At 39.5% G+C, this 23742-nt stretch overlaps 1 protein-coding gene across 2 annotated transcripts in view; it reads left to right on the plus strand.

Moving 5' to 3' along the window:
- The window catches only part of LOC141982694 (cadherin-10), a 152232-nt gene that overhangs the window by 39675 nt on the left and 88815 nt on the right, over nt 1-23742 (plus strand). For both annotated transcript variants that reach the window (XM_074944991.1, XM_074944990.1), the window contains exon 2: nt 14974-15354. In XM_074944991.1, the coding sequence (XP_074801092.1) occupies nt 15124-15354 (231 nt within the window). In that variant the 5' untranslated portion in view covers nt 14974-15123. The remainder of the gene's footprint in view (nt 1-14973; nt 15355-23742) is intronic.

Here is a 23742-nt window from a genome sequence, read left to right on the forward strand (position 1 = left end):
GATTAAACTTGTTACTGAAGTACACATGATCATACATTTTAGTCATTCAGAAGTTTTTTATTCAGGTATTTTCTAAGAAGCATGACTACCTCATAACCAAGTCAACACTAGGGTAAACAATGAAAGTATTTTTATCAGTTGGAACTAGCATGATGGTGGGGTTTTCCAAGTGAGTTTCACAGTTGCACTGGCTGGTTTCTTGAGAGAGAGAATTGATTCACTCAAGGTAGAAAAAAGAACAGGCGTATTTGTGGCACCTTAGAGACTATCAAATTTATTTGAGCATAAGCTTTCGTGGGCTACAGCCCACTTCATCAGATGCATGCAGTGGAAAATACAGTAAGACAATTTTATATACACAGAGAACATGAAACAGTGGGTGTTACCATGCACACGATAATGAGAGTGATCAGTTAAGGTGAGCTATTATCAGCAGGAGAGGAAAAAAACTTTTGTAGTGATAATCAAGGTGGGCCATTTCCAGCAGTTGACAAGAACGTGTGAGGAACAATAGTGGGGGGAGGGAGCGGGGAAGAATAAACATGGGGAAATAGTTTTACTTTGTGTAATGACACATCCACTCCCAGTCTTTATTCAAGACTAATTTAATGGTGTCCAGTTTGCAAATTAATTCCAATTCAGCAGTCTCTCGCTGGAGTCTCTTTTTGAAGTTTTTTTGTTGAAGAATTGTCACTTTTAGGTCTGTAATCGAGTTACCAAAGAGGTTGAAGTGTTCTCCGACTGGGTTTTGAATGTTATAATTCTTGACGTCTGATTTGTGTCCATTTATTCTTTTACGTAGAGACTGTCCAGTTTGACCAATGTACATGGCAGATGGGCATTGCTGGCACATGATGGCATATATCACATTGGTAGATGTGTAGGTGAACGAGCCTCTGATAGTGTGGCTGATGTGATTAGGCCCTGTGATGGTGTCCTCTGAATAGATATGTGAACACAGTTGGCATCAGGCTTTGTTGCAAGGATAGGTTCCTGGGTTAGTGTTTTTGTTGTGTGGTGTGTGGTTGCTGGTGAGTATTTGCTTCAGGTTGGGGGGGGCTGTCTGTAAGCAAGGACTGGCCTGTCTCCCAAGATCTGTGAGAGTGATGGGTCATCCTTCAGGATAGGTTGTAGATCCTTGATGATGTGTTGGAGAGGTTTTAATTCGGGGCTGAAGGTGATGGCTAGTGGCATTCTGTTACTTTCTTTGTTGGTCCCGTCCTGTAGTAGGTGACTTCTGGGTACTCTTCTGGCTCTGTCAATCTGTTTCTTCACTTCAGCAGGTGGGTATTGTAGTTGTAAGAATGCTTGATAGAGATCTTGTAGGTGTTTGTCTCTGTCTGAAGGGTTGGAGCAAATGCAATTGTATTGTAGAGCTTGGCTGTAGACAATGGATCATGTGGTGTGGTCTAGATGAAAGCTGGAGGCATGTAGGTAAGTATAGCGGTCAGTAGGTTTCCGGTATAGGGTGGTGGTTATGAGCTGGGGAGCACATCTGGCAGGGGCTGCATTAGCCTGTTTCTGCCTGGGAAATCCTGTTGTCTCTCAGAGCAGCCTGGTTCCCCCCCCCCGAGCACCCCCCTTCCATGCCACAGCCTGAGCCCCTAACATTCATCCTCGCCTTGCTCCCCTGCCGGCAGCGCTTGCCCGTTGTGCAGACATAGCTGCCTCTGGGGTGGAGTAACCAGAACAGCCCAGACTGCTGGAGAAAGCATACCCTACCGATCTCTGTCCGCTCCCTGCAGCACAGTGCCCCCTAGCACCGCATTGGGGCATTGGGGCCAGGCCTGACTGCCAAGGGAGAGCGCCCCCTGCTGAGCCCCGCTCCCAGCAGCACAGAGCCCCCCAGCACCTCATGGGGGCATTGGGGCCAGGCCTGATTGCCAAGGGAGAGCGCCCCCTACCAATCTCTGCCCGCTCCCTGTATTATAATTTTTTAAGAATAAAACATGAAACAAGTGAAAGGAAATTACTTCACAAGTTAGTAAGAATTTGTCGATAAGTATAGATAGTTAGCTGTTGTAGTTACTCAAACTGTATGAAATGCAAATGGCATCTTCTGTTTTATGTGTTGTAAAGGCTTAGGCCTAAGTCAAGAATCCTGGCCTATATGTGAATGTAAATAATAATTATTGTTATTAATAACTCCATATGCTTGGTCTCATAAATACCCAGATGCACCACTGTTTTGACATGGTTTACCTCCCGGTGGTGCTTTTTTAAACTGGCAGGCTTAATTACAACTAGTGGGTAACCAGAATCTGACTGTGATGTATTCAGCCACTGTATCAGATCACAGACTGAGGAAGGTAGACTGGATGTAGTGAAATTCTTTCCATGTCACTGATGTATTGGTTACTCTTCAGTGTTTGTGGCATGCTGCATTTGATGTGCTACCTTATTACTTGCTTGTTTATAGAGAAGGATAATAGAATTCTTGGCACCTGAACAACAAAGTCAGGCTTTTCCCAGGCAGTTGAGTGGTATCACTTGGCTGACACTAATTTAATCACAGCTCATCAACTTTGTGGCATTTTCAAACAGTGGCTCGATGCTAACAGAGACTAGATGCAGGAAGATACTGTGGGTAGGTCAGTAGCCAGGCACTTGGGAGACTAGAGTTGGATTCGCTGCTCTACCACAGACTTCCTGTGTGACTTTGGGAAAATTACACCCTCTTTTGTCTCAGTTCCCCCATCTGTTTTAAGGGTGACAGTACTTCCATACTCACAGGAATGAGGTGTGGAAGAGAAGATAAATACATTAAAGATTGATAGGTTGGCCATATAGCTAAGATATATAGAGATGGTAGAGGCCTTTTAGCAGGTGAAGTCTAGCTTCTGTGATCAGGATGGAGCAAAACATTTAGAGCAGTTGTAGTCGGGAATTCTACCATGTCTGAAGAGGAAGCTAACTGAGTACAGCAGTCACAGTTTTTAGTCAATGATAAGCATCATGCACACACAGTTATCATTCTGTTAAACTGAGGTATTGTGAAAATCAGGGTACATGCAGAAAACATGCACTGCCATCTTGACATTTTGACTGCTGTCTGACTGCAAACTTGGGATAGAGAGGCTCTAACCCAGGGGTGGGCCAAATCTGGGGATGGAAATTGTATGGCAGGGCATGAATGCTCACAAAACTGGGAGTTGGGGTGCAGGCTCTGGGGTGGGACCAGAAATTAGGAGTTCAGCATGTGGGAAGGGGCTCTGGGCCGGGGCAGGGGTATGGGTGGGGAATGAGGGCTCCAGCTGGTGGTGTGGGCTCTAGGGTGCAGGAGGGTGGGACCGAGGGGGATCAGGGCTGGGACAGAGGGTTGGGATGCTGGAAAGGGTCAGGGGTGCAGACTCCAGGCGGCACTTACCACAAGCAGCTCCTGGAAGCAGCGGCATGTCTCCTTTCTGGCTCCTATGTGGAGGCACGGCCAGGCAGCACTGGGCGCTGTCCCATCCATAGATACCGCCCCTGCAGCTCCCATTGGTTGTGATTGCTGGCCAATGGGAGCTGTGGGGGCGGTGCTTCGGGCGGGGGCAGGGTGCAGAGCCCCCTTGCTGCCCCTACATGTAGGAGACAGAGTGGGGACATGCTGGTGCTTCTGGGAGCCACATGGAGCCACAGCACGTGTGGAATGGGGCAAGCCCCCGACCCCAACCCCGCTCCCTGGCAGGAGTTTGAGGGCCAGATTAAAATGTCTGAAGGGCTGGATGTGGCCCTCAGGCCGTAGTTTGCCCACCCCTGCTCTAATTAATATCTCTAACATCTCAAAAATGTTACAGTTAGTGTGTACTTTTTCACCACCACATCTGCCCCACATGACATTCTGGTGGAAGCTGGTGCTGGAACAGACTACAAATAGATGCAGATTACAGCCTTTTGTACACTGAGTGAGGCAGGAGTCCTGGGGGGAAATAACATGAGATCATGTAATTATAATATGTACACATGAGAGGGATGAATTAAGGTTTTACGAACAATATTAATTTTTATGTTTTATAACTTGAGTGCCTGACATTGCTATTTTAATGGTCTTTTAATAGTTTTTCCTGGATGTAATATACCATAGTGGATCTAATATTTAAGGCACAAGTGACTTAGTATATGATCCATGCTGAACTATGATTTCTTTTGTGGGTTAACTCTTAAAAATGTTACTAACATATTCCACAAGTCTGACTCATTTAGCAGAATTTTACTAGTGTATAGCAGTAGCTTCTGCAGTAAAAGGCGTGAGGCAAAGAAAGCCAAGAATATAATGTGATTGTCAGCACTTCACTGCAGAATTGTAAGAATTCCAAATATATTTCAACAGCACCATAAAGACGAGCTCTTAATTTGCCAGGTAAAAGGGTACATTGAGAATGATACAACAAATACAAGAACAAATTGTACAGCTATAGGAAGGTGATACATATTTAAAGAACAAACCAAAAGGAACTGAAATACAAGCTAAAGCTTCAAATTAGTTAAAGATCATTGACAAACCACTTATTGTGAGAATCACTGAGTACATTGTAAATATACCAAGGGTCTAATGTTAGTTTAGCTGAATAATCAAATGAAGGACCTGTAGAAAACATGAATAACAACGCATACTATAGGAAGCATGCGTGTGCTCTGATGTTCAATAACTGTTATGCTAATAAATAATTGTAAAGACACAAATATATCATTTTAAGAAATTTTCTAGAAGTGATGTCATCTCCATTTTACCATCTTAAAGTAAGGCTTAAAACTGTGAGCCTTTCATTTGTCTGTCTGTCTTCACAGGAGATTTTATTCCCACTACCCTCATCTGATTAGCAGGAATGGGAGTCTCCATGCTGCAGGCACAGGCACTAATACAAGTTTGAGGAGCCAGTATGTAGACACCAATGAACACTTTATTAAATTACACAGTCTTCTAAGCAGGCACAGTCTCTCAGTGCTCCAATTCTTCATGCTTTAGTGAACTGACTCTGCTCTCTGAAACTGTAAGGTTTCAGCCTGAGCTGCAGATATAAACTCCTGATGAGATTATGGTTAGTTTTTAGATGTTTGGCATGCTTCTGTGCTTATTCTATTACTCTGATGGGGTTGATAGTTGGCTGGCAGAGAGAAAGCACTAGAAAGTACAAACCTTGAGCCTTAAATTTCCATCTGCCCTGAAGGAAAAGAATGTCTTGTTTATAAATGCTCAGTGTCATTCACTAGAATTCATGCTGCTGGCCAGGAAATCACCTGCAGGACAGGGTGAAAGTTAAGCCTCCAGCACTGCAAGTGGTGCTGTACCTCTCAATCTGGGTTCCTGACAACATCCCCAATAGAATGTTATGATCTTTCCATTCCCAGAAAAGTCAAAGAATATCAAAGATGGACTGAAACAGAATAAAGAAAAAGTAAATGTATTGTTACCAAGATAACTTATTTCTCTGGCACATGTTTCTAAATTATAGCATTACAGTGATCCCGATAGATCCACTTGCCTGGATATTTCACTATAATTATTTGCATACTTCATTTATTGGAATTTCATGTACTGTACATGTACCCCATAGAAGTTGAAGATTTGGCAAACCTATTGTACTGTCTTGGGGATTCACAAATTGTACCTAGTTTGCTAACATTTTTTTCTTCTAATCTAAATCTAAGGTTCTCTCAAGTGAAATTCAGCTGCTAAAACACAAATGAATTCATAATCACTCAACAGCTGTTGCACATAGACTCATAGAATCGTAGGAATGGAAGGGACCTTGAATCCCCTTCTAGTCCAGACACACTATATTGGTGAGCTGCATGTAGTGTGTGTGTCTGTGCATTTGTATGAGTGTTTGAAGTATCATTGAGTGCTCTGTAGTCAATGTTAAAGCTATAACCTCCTAATATAAACTCAAAGTGTTTTACTTCCCCCTAGTTTATCCAAAGAAAATCTCAATATTCCTGACATTTTGCATGCCGCATCTTTCAGAGTAGTGTTTTTGTTTGTTTGTTTTTCTGGGATGTTTGCTAAAAATCAGAAATTCCATTTTTATGTTATGGTATTTTTGAATATTTACCTATTCTTTTTAAAACATATTATTTTTTGGAATCATCTTTTTTCCACAGTGAATTGGCCTACAGACTCCATCCCTAATTAGAAGCAATTTTCTTTCGTTGACATTGAAGAGTAAGTTTTCTTTGGTTTCAGAGTAACAGCCGTGTTAGTCTGTATTCGTAAAAAGAAAAAAGAAAAGGAGTACTTGTGGCACCTTAGAGACTAACCAGTTTATTTGAGCATGAGCTTTCGTGAGCTACAGCTCACTTCATCGGATGCATAGCATATTGTGGAAACTGCAGAAGACATTATATACACACAGAGACCATGAAACAAAACTTCCTCCCACCCCACTGTCCTGCTCGTAACAGCTTATCTAAAGTGATCATCAAGGGAGGGCCATTTCCAGCACAAATCCAGGTTTTCTCACCCTTCCCCCCGCCCCCCCCCCCCACAGACACACATACAAACTCACTCTCCTGCTGGTAATAGCCCATCCCTCTTTGAAACCTCTCTTTATAATGCGCATGATAATCAAGGTGGGTCATTTCCAGCACTAATCCAGGTTTTCTCACCACCGCCACCCCCTCCCCACACACACACACCCCCCTCCAAAAACCACACACACAAACTCACTCTCCTGCTGGGTTTGTGTGTGTGGTTTTTGGAGGGGGGTGTGTGTGTGTGTGGGGGGGTGGCGGTGGTGAGAAAACCTGGATTAGTGCTGGAAATGACCCACCTTGATTATCATGCGCATTATAAAGAAAGGTTTCAAAGAGGGATGGGCTATTACCAGCAGGAGAGTGAGTTTGTATGTGTGTCTGTGGGGGGGGCGGGGGGAAGGGTGAGAAAACCTGGATTTGTGCTGGAAATGGCCCTCCCTTGATGATCACTTTAGATAAGCTGTTACGAGCAGGACAGTGGGGTGGGAGGAAGTTTTGTTTCATGGTCTCTGTGTGTATATAATGTCTTCTGCAGTTTCCACAATATGCTATGCATCCGATGAAGTGAGCTGTAGCTCACGAAAGCTCCTGCTCAAATAAACTGGTTAGTCTCTAAGGTGCCACAAGTACTCCTTTTCTTTTTTCTTTTTTCTTTGGTTGACATTGACGAGTAAGTACTTTATTTGTGGGAGAGGTGAGATAAAATATAAACAAAGCATTTTCCTGCCTCCAGGCTTTGTTGCTGCAGCAGCTGCTAGACTGAATCTGAGGAGAAAAGGAATAGATTAGGGTAGGTGAGGTGTGTGTATGTGTGTGGGGGAGATAAATATGGTAGAAAAATAGTTTAGGAGGAGGTGTGTGTGGACATATCATGGAGAAGCAGGGTGGAGCTAAACTCACTTGTCAAAATGAGAGGAGGCAGGAGGACACTGGTGGGAATTCTAGTTTTCAAGATCATACAGTAGGGGGAACTTTGAATGAGTCAGGAGATAGAGAACAGAAGGTGGGTGTGGCAGGAAGAATAACTTGTTAGCAAAGAACTTCGGAAGGTACAGATAGTGGGCATAGAAGGGGTGGGATGTATTTAGAGGAATCATGGAAGGTTGAGAGGGGATGGCACAAAAGGTACAGAGTACAGAGGCACACATAAAGGGACAGGCTGTATGGAAATGGTGGTAGGAGATGGGGAACAAGGTATGGACTGGAGTGTTTTAGGGAATCAGGGTGGGTCACAGAGAGGGGATGAAAGGGACTGGATGATTATAAGATCTCAATTCCTTTTCAAGGGATCATTTCCTTTAATCACCTACTGATTTTTGTTTGTTTGGTTATGAGTGTAACATTTTTTGCAAATTTGAGAAGAAAGGAAGAGTGATATCTGTATGTGTATGTGGGGGTGATAGTGAGTATTGATGGGTTATAATCGTGAAGGACACACTAGATACCTTATTGTTAATTTTAAGACATAATGTGTTTGTTTTTAAAGGTGTGAAATTTTACAATGTTTTGTTGTATAAAACACACACATACCTATTGTTAACCATGAATCACTGCTAAAAAAAATAGTTAGGATTTCAGTACAGTTCCACCTAACATTCAACAACATTACACTTTCTTGACAAAGGTAATAATACTGCTCGGCATTTTTTTCTCGTTAGAATTTTTTTCTCTGTTCTATTTTTCAGTTTCTTTCTCCTAACTGGGACATGGATAAAATAATGTTTGGGCTTGAAAGAAACATTCATATTGTATCATGCAGCTTAGAAATAGGGGGAAATGAGTTCACCATCCCTAATTAGAAGCAATTTTTCTGAATCATTCCGTTTGACTGTGTCCAGTTTAGCAGCTAACCATGCAGACTTTTTAGTCACCTTTATCCACTTAGGAACTTGAACTGAAGATGGTTCAGAGATATAGATGTCTCTTTTACAAATACATACTATAAATTAACAATGATGAATGTGTCCAGTGTAGTGTACAATGTAGAGCCGGTAAGCTTCAGGTAGCAAAATTATCAATTTATTGTCCGTTTATCATTTAATCCCTTGATTCAGAACTAGGCAGTTAATTTGTGAACAGGTTTGGGGGCATCTTTACAATTACATGCATCAAAGTAAAATGACCTTTAATGCATAATAAGGTGAATGATAAGATTAAAATCCTCTAAAAATTGGTAATTTGAAACAACTTTATTTTTCTTTTTCAATTATGGTAACTGAAGCTGCATTGAAAGGCCTTTTTTTTTTTTAAATGAGGACAAAGTTGTATTCTGAGTATTTACTCAGTTGTGTTTTGGAAAAGCCTCTTGTACGTGTTCAGAATCTGTTACACAAGCTGCCACTTCACCATGCTGGGGTCTAGCATATCAGAAGATTTTTTTCTTTTTCCAGTCTTCATTTTTTTGTTCTTTATATTAAAAATGTGGCAAAAGAGGTTGAAATCCCCCAAGTTTCTATGAATGTAGGATTTTCTGGGGCTGATGGAGAGATGAAGCATTTATATATCCAGTTACACTGCCATGCCCACTCTGCTAAAGGCTAGCTGAGTAGACTCAAGAGTTTAGAATTCACTTACACCAATGTAAATTAGGGGTGACTCCACAGAAGTCAGTGGAATTACACCAGAGTAAAACTGGTAGGAGAGTAGAATCTGTTCCATTATATCCCCTAACAGAATGGAAACTGTCTCATCATAGAACCTCCCACACAGTTTATCTTAATTTGTTATAGGCATTCTCTGACCAGAAAAATACCTTCCTTTGGAATATTTGCAATGTTATGGTACAGGACTGAGGAACATTATTGAAGCTGTGTGTGGATTATTGTTGCACAACATCGTGTCAGTGCCATAAGTCACTTCACTTTCAGGAAGCTAGAACTCGCCTCCAACTTAATCTTACTCTGATCTGTTTGAATGCAAAAAGCAAACTTTCAAAAAATTGTGCATGAATCTTTGTATCTCCTTGTTTTGGTTGAAATGTTAAGCATGAGCAGTGAATTTCTGTGCAAGAGGCTTCTCTTGTGGCATTTCAGACCTATTGAAACCAGGCAGCAATGTTACTTTGTGATGGGCATCTCTTGAAAGATTCAAAGGTTCTCTATGATTTGGAAAAGCATGCAAAATCTAGACACTTTACCATAATCTAAACCTATTGCTAACACCTTGAAATCTGCAAATTGGACTGGAAATTTTGTGAGAAAAGTCTTGATCATGGGATTTCATGCTTCTGATCAGGCCTGAAATGATGCAAATAACCTTTCACATTGTATTGTGGCACACCTGCTTCTATTCTGACTCAAACAGGAATACAGAGGGACACAAGAGTGGGAAAATAATTTTAAAGTAGATTTCTGAAGTGTTTCAAACTTAAAATTAAAAAGTTAGTTTACTCAAGATCAAATTTGGGGCAGAGAATCCAGATCAGTTCCCATTTTATATGTATTTTTGCCTCTCTTGCCCACATAGCACTGTGCACACAAGCGCTTATGTCGGTATAACTTTTGTTGCCAGGAAGGTGGTTTATTCACGCTGCTGAACGAGATAAGTTATATCAACATAGACCGTAGTGTAGACATATTAGTGGGAATATATCAAGCTAACTATCCTGATTCTGCTTTCTCACCAGAGAACATAGGGAGTATCTCTTTTTGAAGTACTGTAAGTGAAGCTGAATTGGTGTCAATCAGAGCAGAATCAGGCACAGTCCATTTTCTCAGTGGGTTTGGTTTAATTTGAAATAACGTTTTACAGGAATGAGGTTTCAGGGTTAAAATTGTAAATAGCGGTATAGCACGGCAGGCACTCACTGCCGTGGCGCCTCCTGCTGGTCATCCAGGAATTAGCTCAGTTCCAGCCTCGGAGTGCCTCCTGCTGGCCAGTGTCTTCCTACTGATGCCTGCTTTCTCCACCACTTACAGCACTTCAGGCCCCGTGTCCCTCCTGGACCCCAGTGCCCCTTTCCTTAGGGTGCTGTCCCACAGCAGTGCCCCCACTCTCTGGGTCTCCCCTCCTGAGGGAACCCCTAAGCCCACCTCACCTCAGTAACCCACTGCCAGTCCTCATCTAGCCCCTTCCCACAGGGACAAACTGCAGTCTGAAGTGGCCACTCATCATCGGCAAGGGGGGTTTGGACCTGCTGCCTTTCCAGCCCCAGCTGCCTCCCTGCAGCCCTAGTACTTCCCCTGGCCTTTAGCAAGGCCTCAGCCTGGAGACCCACCAGGCCAGAGCTCCCCAGCTCTGCCTGCTTTTCCCCAGCCCTGCTCTGCCTCAGGTACCCTGCTTGCTCTCCCAGGCAGCCTGGTCCTCCCTGTTCCTCAGCTGGAGCAAGAGTCTTTTCTCTAACTCCCTTAGCCTGCCCTTTTATCAGGGTCAGCTGGACCCTAATTGGGTATAGCCACACCTGTGGCTGTTTACCCAACCAGCCTCCCTTGGCTGCTTTTAACCCCTTCCTAACCGGAGCGGGGTATCTGCCCCACTACACGCGGATTGTATATTGTAACAAATATTGCATAGTGTTTTAAGGGCATGGTGCTGGCCATAGGATGCTGAAAGAAGGGAAGAGATTTTAGGGGAAAAGTTGGGTGAAATCATCAGTATTTCCATATTCATTCCGAATTATTGTTTAAAAAAAAACACTTGAAATTCTGCTGAATTGCACATAACTTTTTGGAGAAAATATTCCATCAGAATTTGGGTACGTTTCCCAGAAATTTCCAGTGGCACTAATAAAGTGAAAACAGTTAGAAGCTGATAACAGTTTCAGGTTCCTCCAGTGATTAGATCAGCTCTAATAAGGTAATGAAGAATCTCAGCTGACTTGCAGTATTTAGTACAGAGCTGGGGATGCCTCAGTGTCATTTGTATCTTCTCATCTAACTCTAAACCAAAACTGCCATTTTCCCCCCGTGCCCTTTATTTAATGGCATTGCCATTACCAGTTGCAATATATTAGGCAGAAGGGTTTTGTTGTTGTTTTTTAAAGTACATTTTATTTAATTCAAGTATGTGACCATCAAACTTAATATTACACTTAAAACAGCAGGCTGAACTCAAAGAGGAGTCCAAAGGGGAGAACCCTACTGAATACATCCATTAAGCAGCCTAGCCTGCCAAGTTCATGTACATTAGCTAGTTTTGTAATTTTAACAAATTCCATCAGAGCTTTCATTCCACTGACCTAATTTAACAAGAAGGAAATTCAATAACAATCCCAAACACTGACTCATTATTTCCCAGGAGGAATTTAACAATACTTCTACATCAAATAGTGATGTGTGAACAGTTGAATATACATACCTATGGGCTGGGGGGGTGGGGGTGAAGGAGCAAGAGAAAGAAGATACTGTATCTCCTTTACACAGGTAAACCAATAACTTTCCATCTTTGGGGAAAATAGTAACCGGTCTAAGGGCCAGTTCATTGCTTAGATGTACATATGCAACTCCCTCTGACTTCAAGAAACATCAGCTAAGATTAAGATTTAGTCAGTCTCTCTGTCTGTGTGTGTGTGTGTGTGTATGTGTGTCAATAAAAATATAGGCATGGGTGTATGGGCAACATAGAATTGTGATGGTGCTATTCAGCAACAAATAAACACAAGGTACCTACCCCATGTAATACAATTTATGATTGAGCCTGATCTTTCCAACCTTTGCTCACATAAATACTCCTTTCTTATACAAAGTAAGGATGTGTTGGTCTGGCGATATATCATTACAATGGAATGATCCTGGGTCCTGATCTTGCTGTCATTAAAGTCAAAAGCAAACATTAATTTTTGCATCCTGGTAGAAGCAGACACATACCAGTAAGGCAATGTCTCACAGTAATACGTCGTGCTGGGAGATGCTCATATTATATTAATTGCTTTAAAAATAAATATTATGTAAAACAATAAAATATTAGAAACTCACTCATCATCAGGCTTTTGCAAATTGAACAAAAAGATTAACACATTGACTTTTTTTTTTTGTAAGAACCCAGAGCAGAGCACGGGGCAAGCAATGAGATGCATTTTTTGACATTTATGAGACACATTTTAAATTAAGAATCTGAAAATGCCGAGGGTTGTATTCATCCATGGTGTAAAGCCACTGAAGTCAACAGATTTCTGTCAGGGATCAATGTAGCCGAATGCATTGTTCTAAGGTATGCTAAACAATGCTGTGTCCAAATCATGGAAGTAAAGGAAAACCCATCAAGTTTCTGTATCATTTCAGGGTTTTTTGTTGCATATGGAAGAATACAGTATATGTATATACTGAGGAGCTACAAGCATTGGCTGTATATACTCCCTTTGCAGATTTAAGAGAAAAAAAAATGTAGAGAAAATGTATCCTATTGAGAAGAAAAAGCCATAGGAGCATTCATATACGCTTGCTGCCTAGCAACAGACACCATTTCCCCCTTAGCAGGGGTCAGTGGGCTCTGCAAACAAAAATGGATGCTGAAATACGAAGCTAACATTTCTCTCTCACAAATTAGCCAGTAAGGAATTAACAAGTTCTACACTTCTGTTCTGGTTGCAGACTGCATTATGTAGCCTATGCAAAGCTGTTCTTATTTCATTTAAGACAAAGTACTGAAAGATAATTATATTATTTCCCAGAAGTGCACTATTAGTGTTCAGAAATGTGTTAGCCCCTTTACCAAATAAGTAAAAGAAAAGATTGACATTCCCCAACATTGACATTCTTCAACAATCAAACAGCCCAGTCTTGTTCCCACTGAATTAAAGTCACGTCCTTTGGGTTAATATAAAATCCAAGTGACTTCTGTTCAGACTTCTGCCAAATCTGGGTGTTAAAAATTAGACATGACACAATAAGTAACGGGGGGAAACTTAAATGTGGGGAATGAGAAGGGAAGGCAAGTGTTACAGTAATAATTGTAGTTACTCATTTTAGTCATGTGTATATCTGAGTTCTGTTGGGCGTGGTACTTAAGGTACTTACGGGAATTACAGATAAAATTAATATTTTTAGGTAGGAGTTGAAGGTGGTAATGGAGGCTTGGCAAAGAGAAACTGAAAGAATAGAGTGCACAAACTGGATTTACAAGTAATCCAATGTTTTAATCTTGTTAGCCAGTGGTCCAAAAGACTAATGCAAAGCAGTTTTAGAAACCACAGAAATGATGAAACATTAGTTCCCCATTGTTTTATATATTTATTTGCATATAGAGAGAGTTCTCTTATTTATAGCTACTAATGTTTTGTCTGCTATATTTATGTATATTAGAATAATCTGTAATAATAATTGTATATACTTAAAGTCCATAATGTACCATTATGATACATAATTATATATCTTTCATTTATAGTTAATATATTTCAAAATAGCTTCGGTCAAGTTGCCGTGGTGCTTTGGAATGACATTAAATATCAAATGTGATCCTAACAAAAACATTTAAGTGTTAATATTCTTTTTTTTTAATTGTATTTTACATGATTTGCCTGCTGAAGCAAATCTAAATGAGCCATGCAGACATTTGCTCTTAAGCGTTTGGTAATTTCCAAATTTAATCTTTTAAAGTGGAAATCAGCTAATGGTGTCAACAGTCATGAAGAGTGATATGCTGAGAAGGAACATAGGCACAAGATTGGAAACAGTTTATTTCTGTTTGATGTCAACAAAAGATATTGATGGAATCTGCCTATCGTTTCACGATGGTGCTAAATGCTTCCTTATTGTGTCAGGAAAAAACATAAAATGCTACACAAACCTAACAAAACAGGTTTGGAAATGGATTTACTTTTTTCTCTCTCTCTGCAGTAATAGTTGCGTATTGAATGTCAAATTTAAGTATATTGTAAACCAAAAACATCCTGAGTTCACTATGACTTAACATCAAATAGATCAAGTCCTAGTTATTTCGTCATTTTTTTCTTGCATTTAAAGTTGTTTGCATGCTACCTCAGTTCATACTGTAAGTACTACATCCTAAGAACTTTTTATATTTAAAAAGTTTGCTTCTTGTCATGTTGCATTTCTTCTGATGCATATGATGTTCCCTTTTGCCATTTAAAGTGCCTGGGGGAACTAGTGTTTCACCATTTCTGTGGTTTCTAAAACTGCTTTGCATTAGCCTTTTCAGGCCTCCGGATAACAAGATTAATAAAACACTGGATTACTTGTCAGTCAAATCAGGTGGAAAACATTTGAAGTAAAGGCTGCAGTATTTAATATGTAAGTGCTAATAGTATTAATCCCCTAGTCTACATGAAAAAAAACATCCTCAAAGTTCTTAAACTGAAAAGTTAAGAACAAAAGTTAATCAGCTCAATGCACTTTTGTTGTGTTTCTCATGTAATGTTTTGAAAGCAGCTACCTGCTACATTTGCAACTCTCCCACTTGGTGAAGGTTGACAGAAAACCTTTATAGTCACGATATCAGCCATCAGTTGGGTGCACATGGGAAATAATCAGTTGCTTTCTTTGCTGTAAAGTACAGTGTGAAGTCAGTCACAGGCAAACGGAATGTTTTCAACTTACACTGTGTCTTTTCTGTTTCCTTGAGGATTTGGTGGATATGTGTGGAAGGGAGATGAACTACTGGAAATCACTTGGCTGCACTGCCAACTAAAGAGACATCAAAAGGTAATCCAGGAAAACAACACTGTTGACCCCACAGCCATCTGGCTTGGAGGACAGACAGCAGTGGAGAACTATGATAATACAACAAGTGTTACTGCTACTGCTGCTCTGGATGTGCCTGCCACATCCCTGCTATGCAGAAATGCTGTTCAGAAGGACAACTGACCACCAACCAAAAGGCTTTGTGGCACGTGTATCAGGGAGTGATGGAAAAGCACTTCACCGACAGAAAAGGGGCTGGATGTGGAACCAGTTCTTCTTGCTGGAGGAATATACAGGCTCTGATTATCAATATGTAGGCAAGGTAGGTCTGTATTAAGGTTTGATATTTCTCCATTACATCCTTATATATTTGTCCTACTACTGTTCTCAAGTTACTACAGTGACTTATTCTCCTAGCTGAATGGTTGGTTTTCCAGGCAACACCATACAAGTTGTTTATCTGCTCTATTGGCGATCTCTAAAAGTAATAATGCAAAGAGTTACTAAAAACTATTTAGAAACATACAAATGTCTGAAACAAGCTAAAGTGTATTTCACAAATTATTGTGTGATCTTCACAGCATTCCTACCACCACCAGCGACCTACTTTTCTCTCCTATTTCTGAATCTCGTATTTTAAAATTCTTTCTAAAATTCTGTTTCATATTTTTTTTCTCTTTGACCTTTTTCAGTTTCATGCAAATGCATGTGGACTCCTATCCTCTGTCTGTACTCTTTGTACACAATTCTTTCAAACACAAAATGGCCTCCCTCCTCAAGTGCTCCCTTTGTCTTAATAAACTGCAGAGAACGAATGTCATTAACAAATGTGATGGAAAATAAATATGAGGAATGAAATTGTGAATTTAATGCTACTGACACCAAGAAAAGAATTCTGTACTCCCAAATTAAAGCATAAATTAATGGGTCACTTTCTGTGTTGACTGCTCTTGATATAGTCTGATTTTTTTTTATGTCAGGATGGTTGTACTGAGTCTGCCAGTGCAGAACTTGGCCCAGTATTTCAGAGCCCCATGCTGAAGGAATAGATGGAATAACAAAAAGTGAAGAATGGCAGCAGTTCTAGGGATGAAAAATGTTCAAATAAGTAATTTTATTATAGGCAGCTACTAAAAGTAAAACAGCAACTTGCTCAACCAAAATCTTCCTGTCTTTCCCCCTTTCATCCAAAGCAATTGCTAATGAATCCTTATATAAATGCAAATTACTTGCCCAAAGTGAGAGTAATCAGCGTAGTGCAGAGGCCATGCATGGAGCAGGTGCAAAAATGCATTGACTACGTTCTTTCTTTCTTTCTTAACCCTCTTTTGAATGAATTCCCATGGTTAATCAAAGACAAAACCGAGAGAGTTCCTACATTCCGTTGACTCTTTGGATTTTTGGGAGTCAGGCACTACAGCTCCCTTCTGAGCAACTGGTTTCTCACATTTCCTTTCCTAGCTATTGGTTTCTCAGCTTACATGAAGTCGGAATTTGGTCCATTAAAATGGAGGCTCTCTCCTTCCTTTGGCTGTACCCCTAATCAGTAACTATTGTTTGAGAAAGCACCAGCTGAGGCCTTACATTTTTGCTTTTGTTAAACAACGAATTGAGAAGCAACCAAAATTGAGATTTGTGTGATGTCTGTGGGTGCCTGTTCTGAAAAGATTTAATTACACCACATTACCCTGGGTAATATCCACATCATGTTTTGTTGACTTCCTCAGATTAAGGTTCATGACTCAAATAATCTCATGTCATACAATATAACATGCATAAAGGTTTTATGAATTCAAATAGGCCAATTCTCTCTCTCTCAATATAAAATGTTGGGCTTTTGTGCTGCAGAATCCCATGACAAATTGAGCATCATACAGCCATGCACAAACTTTGACAACACAGATTCAGTTATCTTCATTGACTGGGGTCCTGATGATACATGTGCAAAACTCAGAAGATTTAAACAACAGTCCTGCACTGGGATCAGCTGTGCTTGTATGGAGTCCTATTGATGTCACTGGCGATCTGCACAGGTGCAGGTACCAATGAAAAACTGGGGCCTTACTTTGGGCTCAGAGCCACCAGAGTTTCATTTTGAGCCTCAGTCTCATGGAATCCAACACATAAAACAAATTTCAGCTGATTTTAGTCCAAAACCACATTCTTATAGAACAATCCTATGAAATATAATAGGGGAGAAACCAATAGGGTTCTATGAGAGTTATTCTTGCAGACTTATATAATTTAATAGAGTGATAATCCTTTCCATAGATTTTCCCAGCCATCCTATGAAATAATATAGCAGGTATGTATTTTTCTATTAAATTCTGTAGGGCTGTCTTATAAGAGCTTGTACATTATGTGCTTACATTAGAAACTACAAATAGGCTCGGGTTCCTTAACTTCCTTATTTTTCATTTTAATTTTTTGCAATCCTGGCCTTAGTATTGTGTTGCTATTAAGGCTGTTGACTAATCGCAGTTAACTCACACAATTAACTAAAAAAAATTAATCCTGATTAATTGCGCTGTTAAACAATAGAATACCAATTGGAATTTATTAAATATTTTGGATGTTTTTCTACATTTTCAAATATATTGATTACTATTACAACACAGAATATGAAGCGTACAGTGCTCATTTTATATTATTATTTTTATTACAAATATTTGCACTGTAAACAAAAGAAATAGTATTTTTCAATTCACCTCATACAAGTATTGTAGTGCAATCTCTTTATCGTGAAAGTGTAACTTACAAATGTAGATTTTTTTGTGTGATATAACTGCACTCAGAAACAAAACAATGTAAAACTTTAGAGCCTACAAGTCCACTCAGTCCTACTTCTTTTTCAGCCAATTGCTAAGACAATCAAGTTTGTTTGCATTTAAAAGAGATAATGCTGCCTGCTTCTTATTTATAATGTCATGTGAAAGTGAGAACTCACGTTCACATGGTACTTTTGTAGCCAGCTTTGCAAGGTATTTACATGCCAGATATGCTAGACATTCATATGCACCTTCAGGATTTGGCCATCATTCCAGAGGACATGCTTCCAGGCTGATGATGCTCATTAAAAAATAATGCATTAAGTAAATTTGTGACTGAACTCCTTGGGAGAGTACTGTATGTCTCCTGTTCTGTTTTACCCGCATTCTGCCACATATTTCATGTTATAGCAGTCTTGGATGATGACCCAGGACATGTTTGTTTTAAGAACACTTTCACAGCAGATTTGACAAAATGCAAAGAAAGGTACCAATATGAGATTTCTAAAAATAGATATAGCACTCAACCCAAGGTTTAAGAATCTGAAGTGCTGTCCAAAATCTGAGAGGGACAAGGTGTAGACCATGTTTTCAGAATTCTTAAAAGAGGAACACTCAGATGCGGAAATGACAGAACCTGAACCATCAAAAAAGAAAAGCAACCTTCTGCCGGTGATATCTGACTCAGATGAGGAAAATGAACATATGTTGGTCTGCTCTGCTTTGGATCATTAACGAGCAGAACCCGTCATCAGCATGGACGCATGTCCTTTGGAATGGTGGTTGAAGCATGAAAGGACATATAAATCGTTAATGCATCTGGCACGTAAACATCTTGCAACACCAGCTACAACAGTGCCATGTGAATACCTATTCTCACTTTCAGGTGACATTGTAAACAAGAAGCAGGCAGCATTATCTCTGCAAATTGTAACCAAAATTGTTTGACATGAAGTAGGACTGAGTGGACTAGCAGCCTCTAAAGTTTTACGTTATTTTATTTTTGAATTTAATTATTTTTGGTACATAATTCTACTTTTGTAAGTTGAACTTTCATGATAAAGAGATTGACAGTACTTGTATTTAGTGAATTGAAAAATACTATTGCTTTTATTTTTACTGTGCAAATATTTGTAACAAAAATAAATATGAAGTGAGCACTGTACACTTTGTATTCTGTGTTGTAACTGAAATAAATATATTTGAAAATGTAGAAGACATCCAAAAATATTTAAATAAATGGTATTCTGTTTTTAACAGTGTGATTAATCACGATTAATTTTTTTAATTTCTTGACAGCCCTAGTTGCTGTATAAAAGCTTTACATAACTTTAGTCCTTTGTATGAAGTTGCAGACAAGTCCAGCTATATTTGCATTTAAAATACCCAATTTAGGAGACAACTGTGGAGGGATCATTGGGTGGAAAAATGGGCCTTCCAGACAGAATTTGTGCTTTTAAATTATACAGTACATTAAAACCCTTACATACTATAGTGATGGAAACTGACCAGATTGATACGGGATGTAACATTTTAAAAAATGCCTATGTCCCATTTTCAGATGTGACGTATATAAATAACGATATTGTGGAAAAATTTACCCTGATTCTAGTCTTGCATCCCATACGTATGTGGTTCATTCAGCTGAAGACAGTAGAACTATTCATATAATTATAAGTATTGCAGGACTGGGCTCATAACATCTAGAAATGTCAGTTCAAAATATTTACAACAGACATCTAATTTTTGCCAGGAAATAGGCAGAAAAATGAGTTGTAAATGGACCAAGGGATAATGAGGTAGTGGCACTCAAAGAAGGAAGCGGTATGTTTCTTCCTCATTAACACCCAAAAAGTATGGTGCTGAGAGGTGGTAAAATTCTCAGGACAGACAGTAGCTTATTTGTAAGTGGAACTTAGTGTTAATAATCAAGATTCTGATTAACACCTTGTAGTTGGTAGCTAAGTTGGTTTATTATAATTTTTTTAGTCCCAGTTTCTATTAAAATTCACTTATTTTGGGAAATTATGTGGGGAAGGACATTCCTAGTAATTTCTTTAAATATTATTTCCCTTTTAGTTCTCTAATGAAGCATCATTGTTGCATCTATGGCTGAAAGATTAAAGTTCATGAAAAAAAGAAGAGAAAATAATTATAATAGCCCTTTTTTCTTTAAAGGTTGGGGAATATACTGAATGCAAACTGACATTTTTTTTCTGAGGGAGGCAACACTTATTAAAATTTCCAGGAACTGTTAGTGGGAAGAAGGAGTTCAAGAATGACAGAAACTTAAATCTGATTAAATTGCCTTTGTCAGCCACTATTTCCATTTATTATTTATTTCTCTGTGTGGATGTAGTTTCAATGCTGACCTTTAAAGACTATTATTTGTTGCTTGTACTTACAGGAGCACCCAAAATGTGCTGGGTGCTATGCAGACTTTTTTTTTTAATATTTATTTCTGTTTATAATACATCTTTCAAAAGTGCCTACGCAACCTCAAGGCACTCTTGCCATGAATTAAAAACACAATTGCATAGCCAAGCCAGCATCACGTCCTCATTCCAAACAGAACATACATGATTGGTAATGAAAACAGTTCTGCAAAATACCCCACCTCACTCACAAAGAGCACCCATCATAATATTCTTACCTCCCAAAAGGCCTGAGGAAATAAACAGGCTTGCAGCATGCCCGAAGACCAAATGTTCTGGACTATTGCAGATAAAAGTGTGGAGTAAATTTAAAAGTTAAGAGCACCTAAAAGAGAGAGCCTTGCTAGCAACTACCTCTTTTCTACATAGAGGCATTTTCAGTTCTGGCACCTCCACCGTTTTCATTTCTGCCACTAGAACTGTGGCAGTATAGCATTAAGGTGGAGAGCGAGAAAGGGACAGGATCCTTGCTCTGAGGTGTTCACAACTGGAGACAACAAGCCACATATTGAGTTGGGGGAGAGGGATAAAATACAAACAATCAAACTTTTTAAAAAAAGTGTCTATTGTCCCCCACTGCCCCTTATCTGAGCATTGTTAGTTGTCAGTGTTCTTCTGGGCACAATAATAGAAATGGGTCTTGTGGAGGGATTTGAAGAGGAAGACAATAATGGTCTTATGGGCTAGTTCAGGAAGAATTTTCCATAGTGTAAGGAAAGTGACAAAGGTGGTTGTGAGGGGAGATTCAAACAGCTTATTGAGGCTGGCTGAAGGATCAGAGCAGGGAGAAGTAAAATGGTAATAGACAAGAGAAAATAAGTAGAGAGGGGCAGAATTGAGAAGAGGTTTGAAGGGCAATTAAAGATAAGGAAGGATAAATCCAGTCTGCACATTCAGAACATCCCACCTGAAAGGCAGTGGAAATATATCAAAGTATATTTCTGAAAAGCCACCTTCTACATCAGATGCATTCTATGGTGCTTTACAGAGCCAACCACCCTATAAAGAACAGAACAACAAAAAAGTGTCATTATTTAACCCCTGTTTCTAAAACACAGACAGAGAATAAACAGTTCAGATCTCTTTTTGAAGCCTTCAGCTTTTATAAAGTTCATACATTCATACCTGCCTTCCAAGGTTCATGGCTGAGGCTGGGAAGAGGAATGAAGCCTTATTTCTTAAATACATTTTACTCCTCTTTATTGTGGTAGAGCCCAAAGATCGCCCAAAATGGGTCTCTATGGTGCTAGCCACTATACAAACAGAGTAGACAACAGTTCGTGCCCTGAAATGTTTGCAATCTAAATAGACCAGACAGACACAGGATGGGGGAAGGGGTAGAATGAACAAGCAGACTGAACAATGTGATGTTCCACAATATTGTGTGTGTGTTGGGTTAGTTAGGAGATGCTAAAGAAAAGGGAAGGGAGATGGGAAGCTGAAGAAAAGAAAGATGAAGGTACGAGGGGCAGGTGTGGACTGAAGCTGAGATGAAGATATTGTGAGGGAGTAGGTTGGAGCAAACGGTCAGTCAGCTGACTGGCAGAGACAGTCCAGTCAACGCCGTAGAAAGTTCTCTGAGTGTCTGAAGCTGCTTCTGCTGCTGGAGTCTCTGGCTGGTTCCTCTTTGCAGTTTTCCCACAAGGCCACATAGGAAGGGGAGACACCCCTTGGGTCCTAGTTTCCCCAGAGTTTGTGTGGAGTGGGGTCAGGAGGTCTGGATGTGAAGAGGAATGTAAGATGGAAACAAATCATTCAATTAAAATTGGCCAAGAATGTAGGAAAAATGTTTGCCAAGGGCAGAATGTCAAAGTGCTTAACATAAGCTAATTAAATGCCATTAATATAAGGACTGCAGCAGTGAGATGCTCAGCAGAAATGCAGACTCTGAAGTACCAGATTCTTCATGACTGTGATATCAAAGCTGTTAGCTTCCTAAACTCATGGGTGAAATTCTCTGTGGTAAATCACGTCTCTTAGCATGCACCCATATCTCTAGCAACTGAGAGGGAGCCTGAAGACTGCTGAATATCATAATATCCAATTAAACCATTCCAACCCATGAGTGAAGTTCAGAATGCAGTTTGCACATTGCTTGTTTTGCGGCCTTTATTATTATTTAAGCCAGTTCCAGAAAATACAACTGGAAGAATGTTATAGGAATGTAGCCTAGATTATCATGAGCAAGTTACAGGATATGCCTAACTCAGTAGGAACCAAAATGTCACCAATTAATGTTAAGAAAGCAGCTAATTCAAGTACATTTGTGACCTGCTGAGATAGACACAACAGCTCTGAATATATTGCAGTAATTCTGGGGTTTTACTAAATAATATATGAAGTGACTTAATTTTTTTAACAAAGGATATTTTTTTTAAAACAAAAACTCTCAATAATTGTGTTGTTTTTTTCCAATAACATTGTACTACATATTGTAAATTCTCTGTGGAAGGGTCAGGCCTTCCTTTATTTGTATGGTGTCTAGCACCTTGTGGATGCTAGTTGAAATGGATAGTGAAGGTGATACTACACTGTGGTTTATTTATGACAAAGCTATATTTTTGTTTCCATTATCAAACACTATCCTTTCTGGAAAACTAGAGAACATTAGACCCAGAAAAGGAAGGCATTATAGGAGGATACGATTTATATACGGATTGTAGAATCTACTGGAATATCTTCGTAATGCTATCATAGGAGATAATAGCCTACAACAAAGCAACTTTTCATAATTCCAGAGAGGTGACTCAGAGATTGAGCCAATTGAAGTTTAAAATTCTAACAGACGCAAGGACATTTTATCTAGATTTTTTGCCTTATAATAATGATTAAGAATTCTATTCTGTTTTAGCCGTGGTGAAAGGGTAATATGACCTTAATATAGTCTCTTAATGTACCCAAAGACTGATTCCTACTTTATTTCCTCCTTTGTTTTAGTGCCAGGTGCAATTTATTTATTTATTTATTTTTAAGAAAGAGGTGCTGTTACAAGACCTGAATCATTTTCAAGCTTGTTCTACAAAATTGGATTAATCCTGAATATACCTGATGAAAAAAATTAATGACTTTTTCTTACAGAACCAAAAGTAGTGTTCTAACAATTCTCCTCTTAAGGAAGTACCTTTGTGTGTCAAGAATATCATAATTCACACTCGTATTCAAAGATAGGTCTCTCTTTCCCCTCCCCCAAACTTGGGGTGTGTGTGTGTGTGTGTGTGTGTGTACTGAACAGATCTATGCCACCTATAACAACTTTTCCCCAGCACACTACAACCTGTTCACAGTAATTAAGTGTACGGGAACACCGATAGTGAATGTTCTAAAATGATTTGAAAAATTCTTCATTTTTTTCTGCTATTATATGTACACTGTATCACAAAAGATAAATTAACATACACAGAAGAATGCATAGGGGAAAACATTACAGCTACAGGTTCAGGACAGGAGCTTTTCCTGTGTTTCAACTTAATTATGCAATTAGTTTAACTTCATAAAGTTATGGTGGCT

The sequence above is a fragment of the Natator depressus genome, chromosome 2 (assembly GCF_965152275.1).
Source record: "Natator depressus isolate rNatDep1 chromosome 2, rNatDep2.hap1, whole genome shotgun sequence".
Lineage (NCBI taxonomy): Eukaryota > Metazoa > Chordata > Testudines > Cheloniidae > Natator > Natator depressus.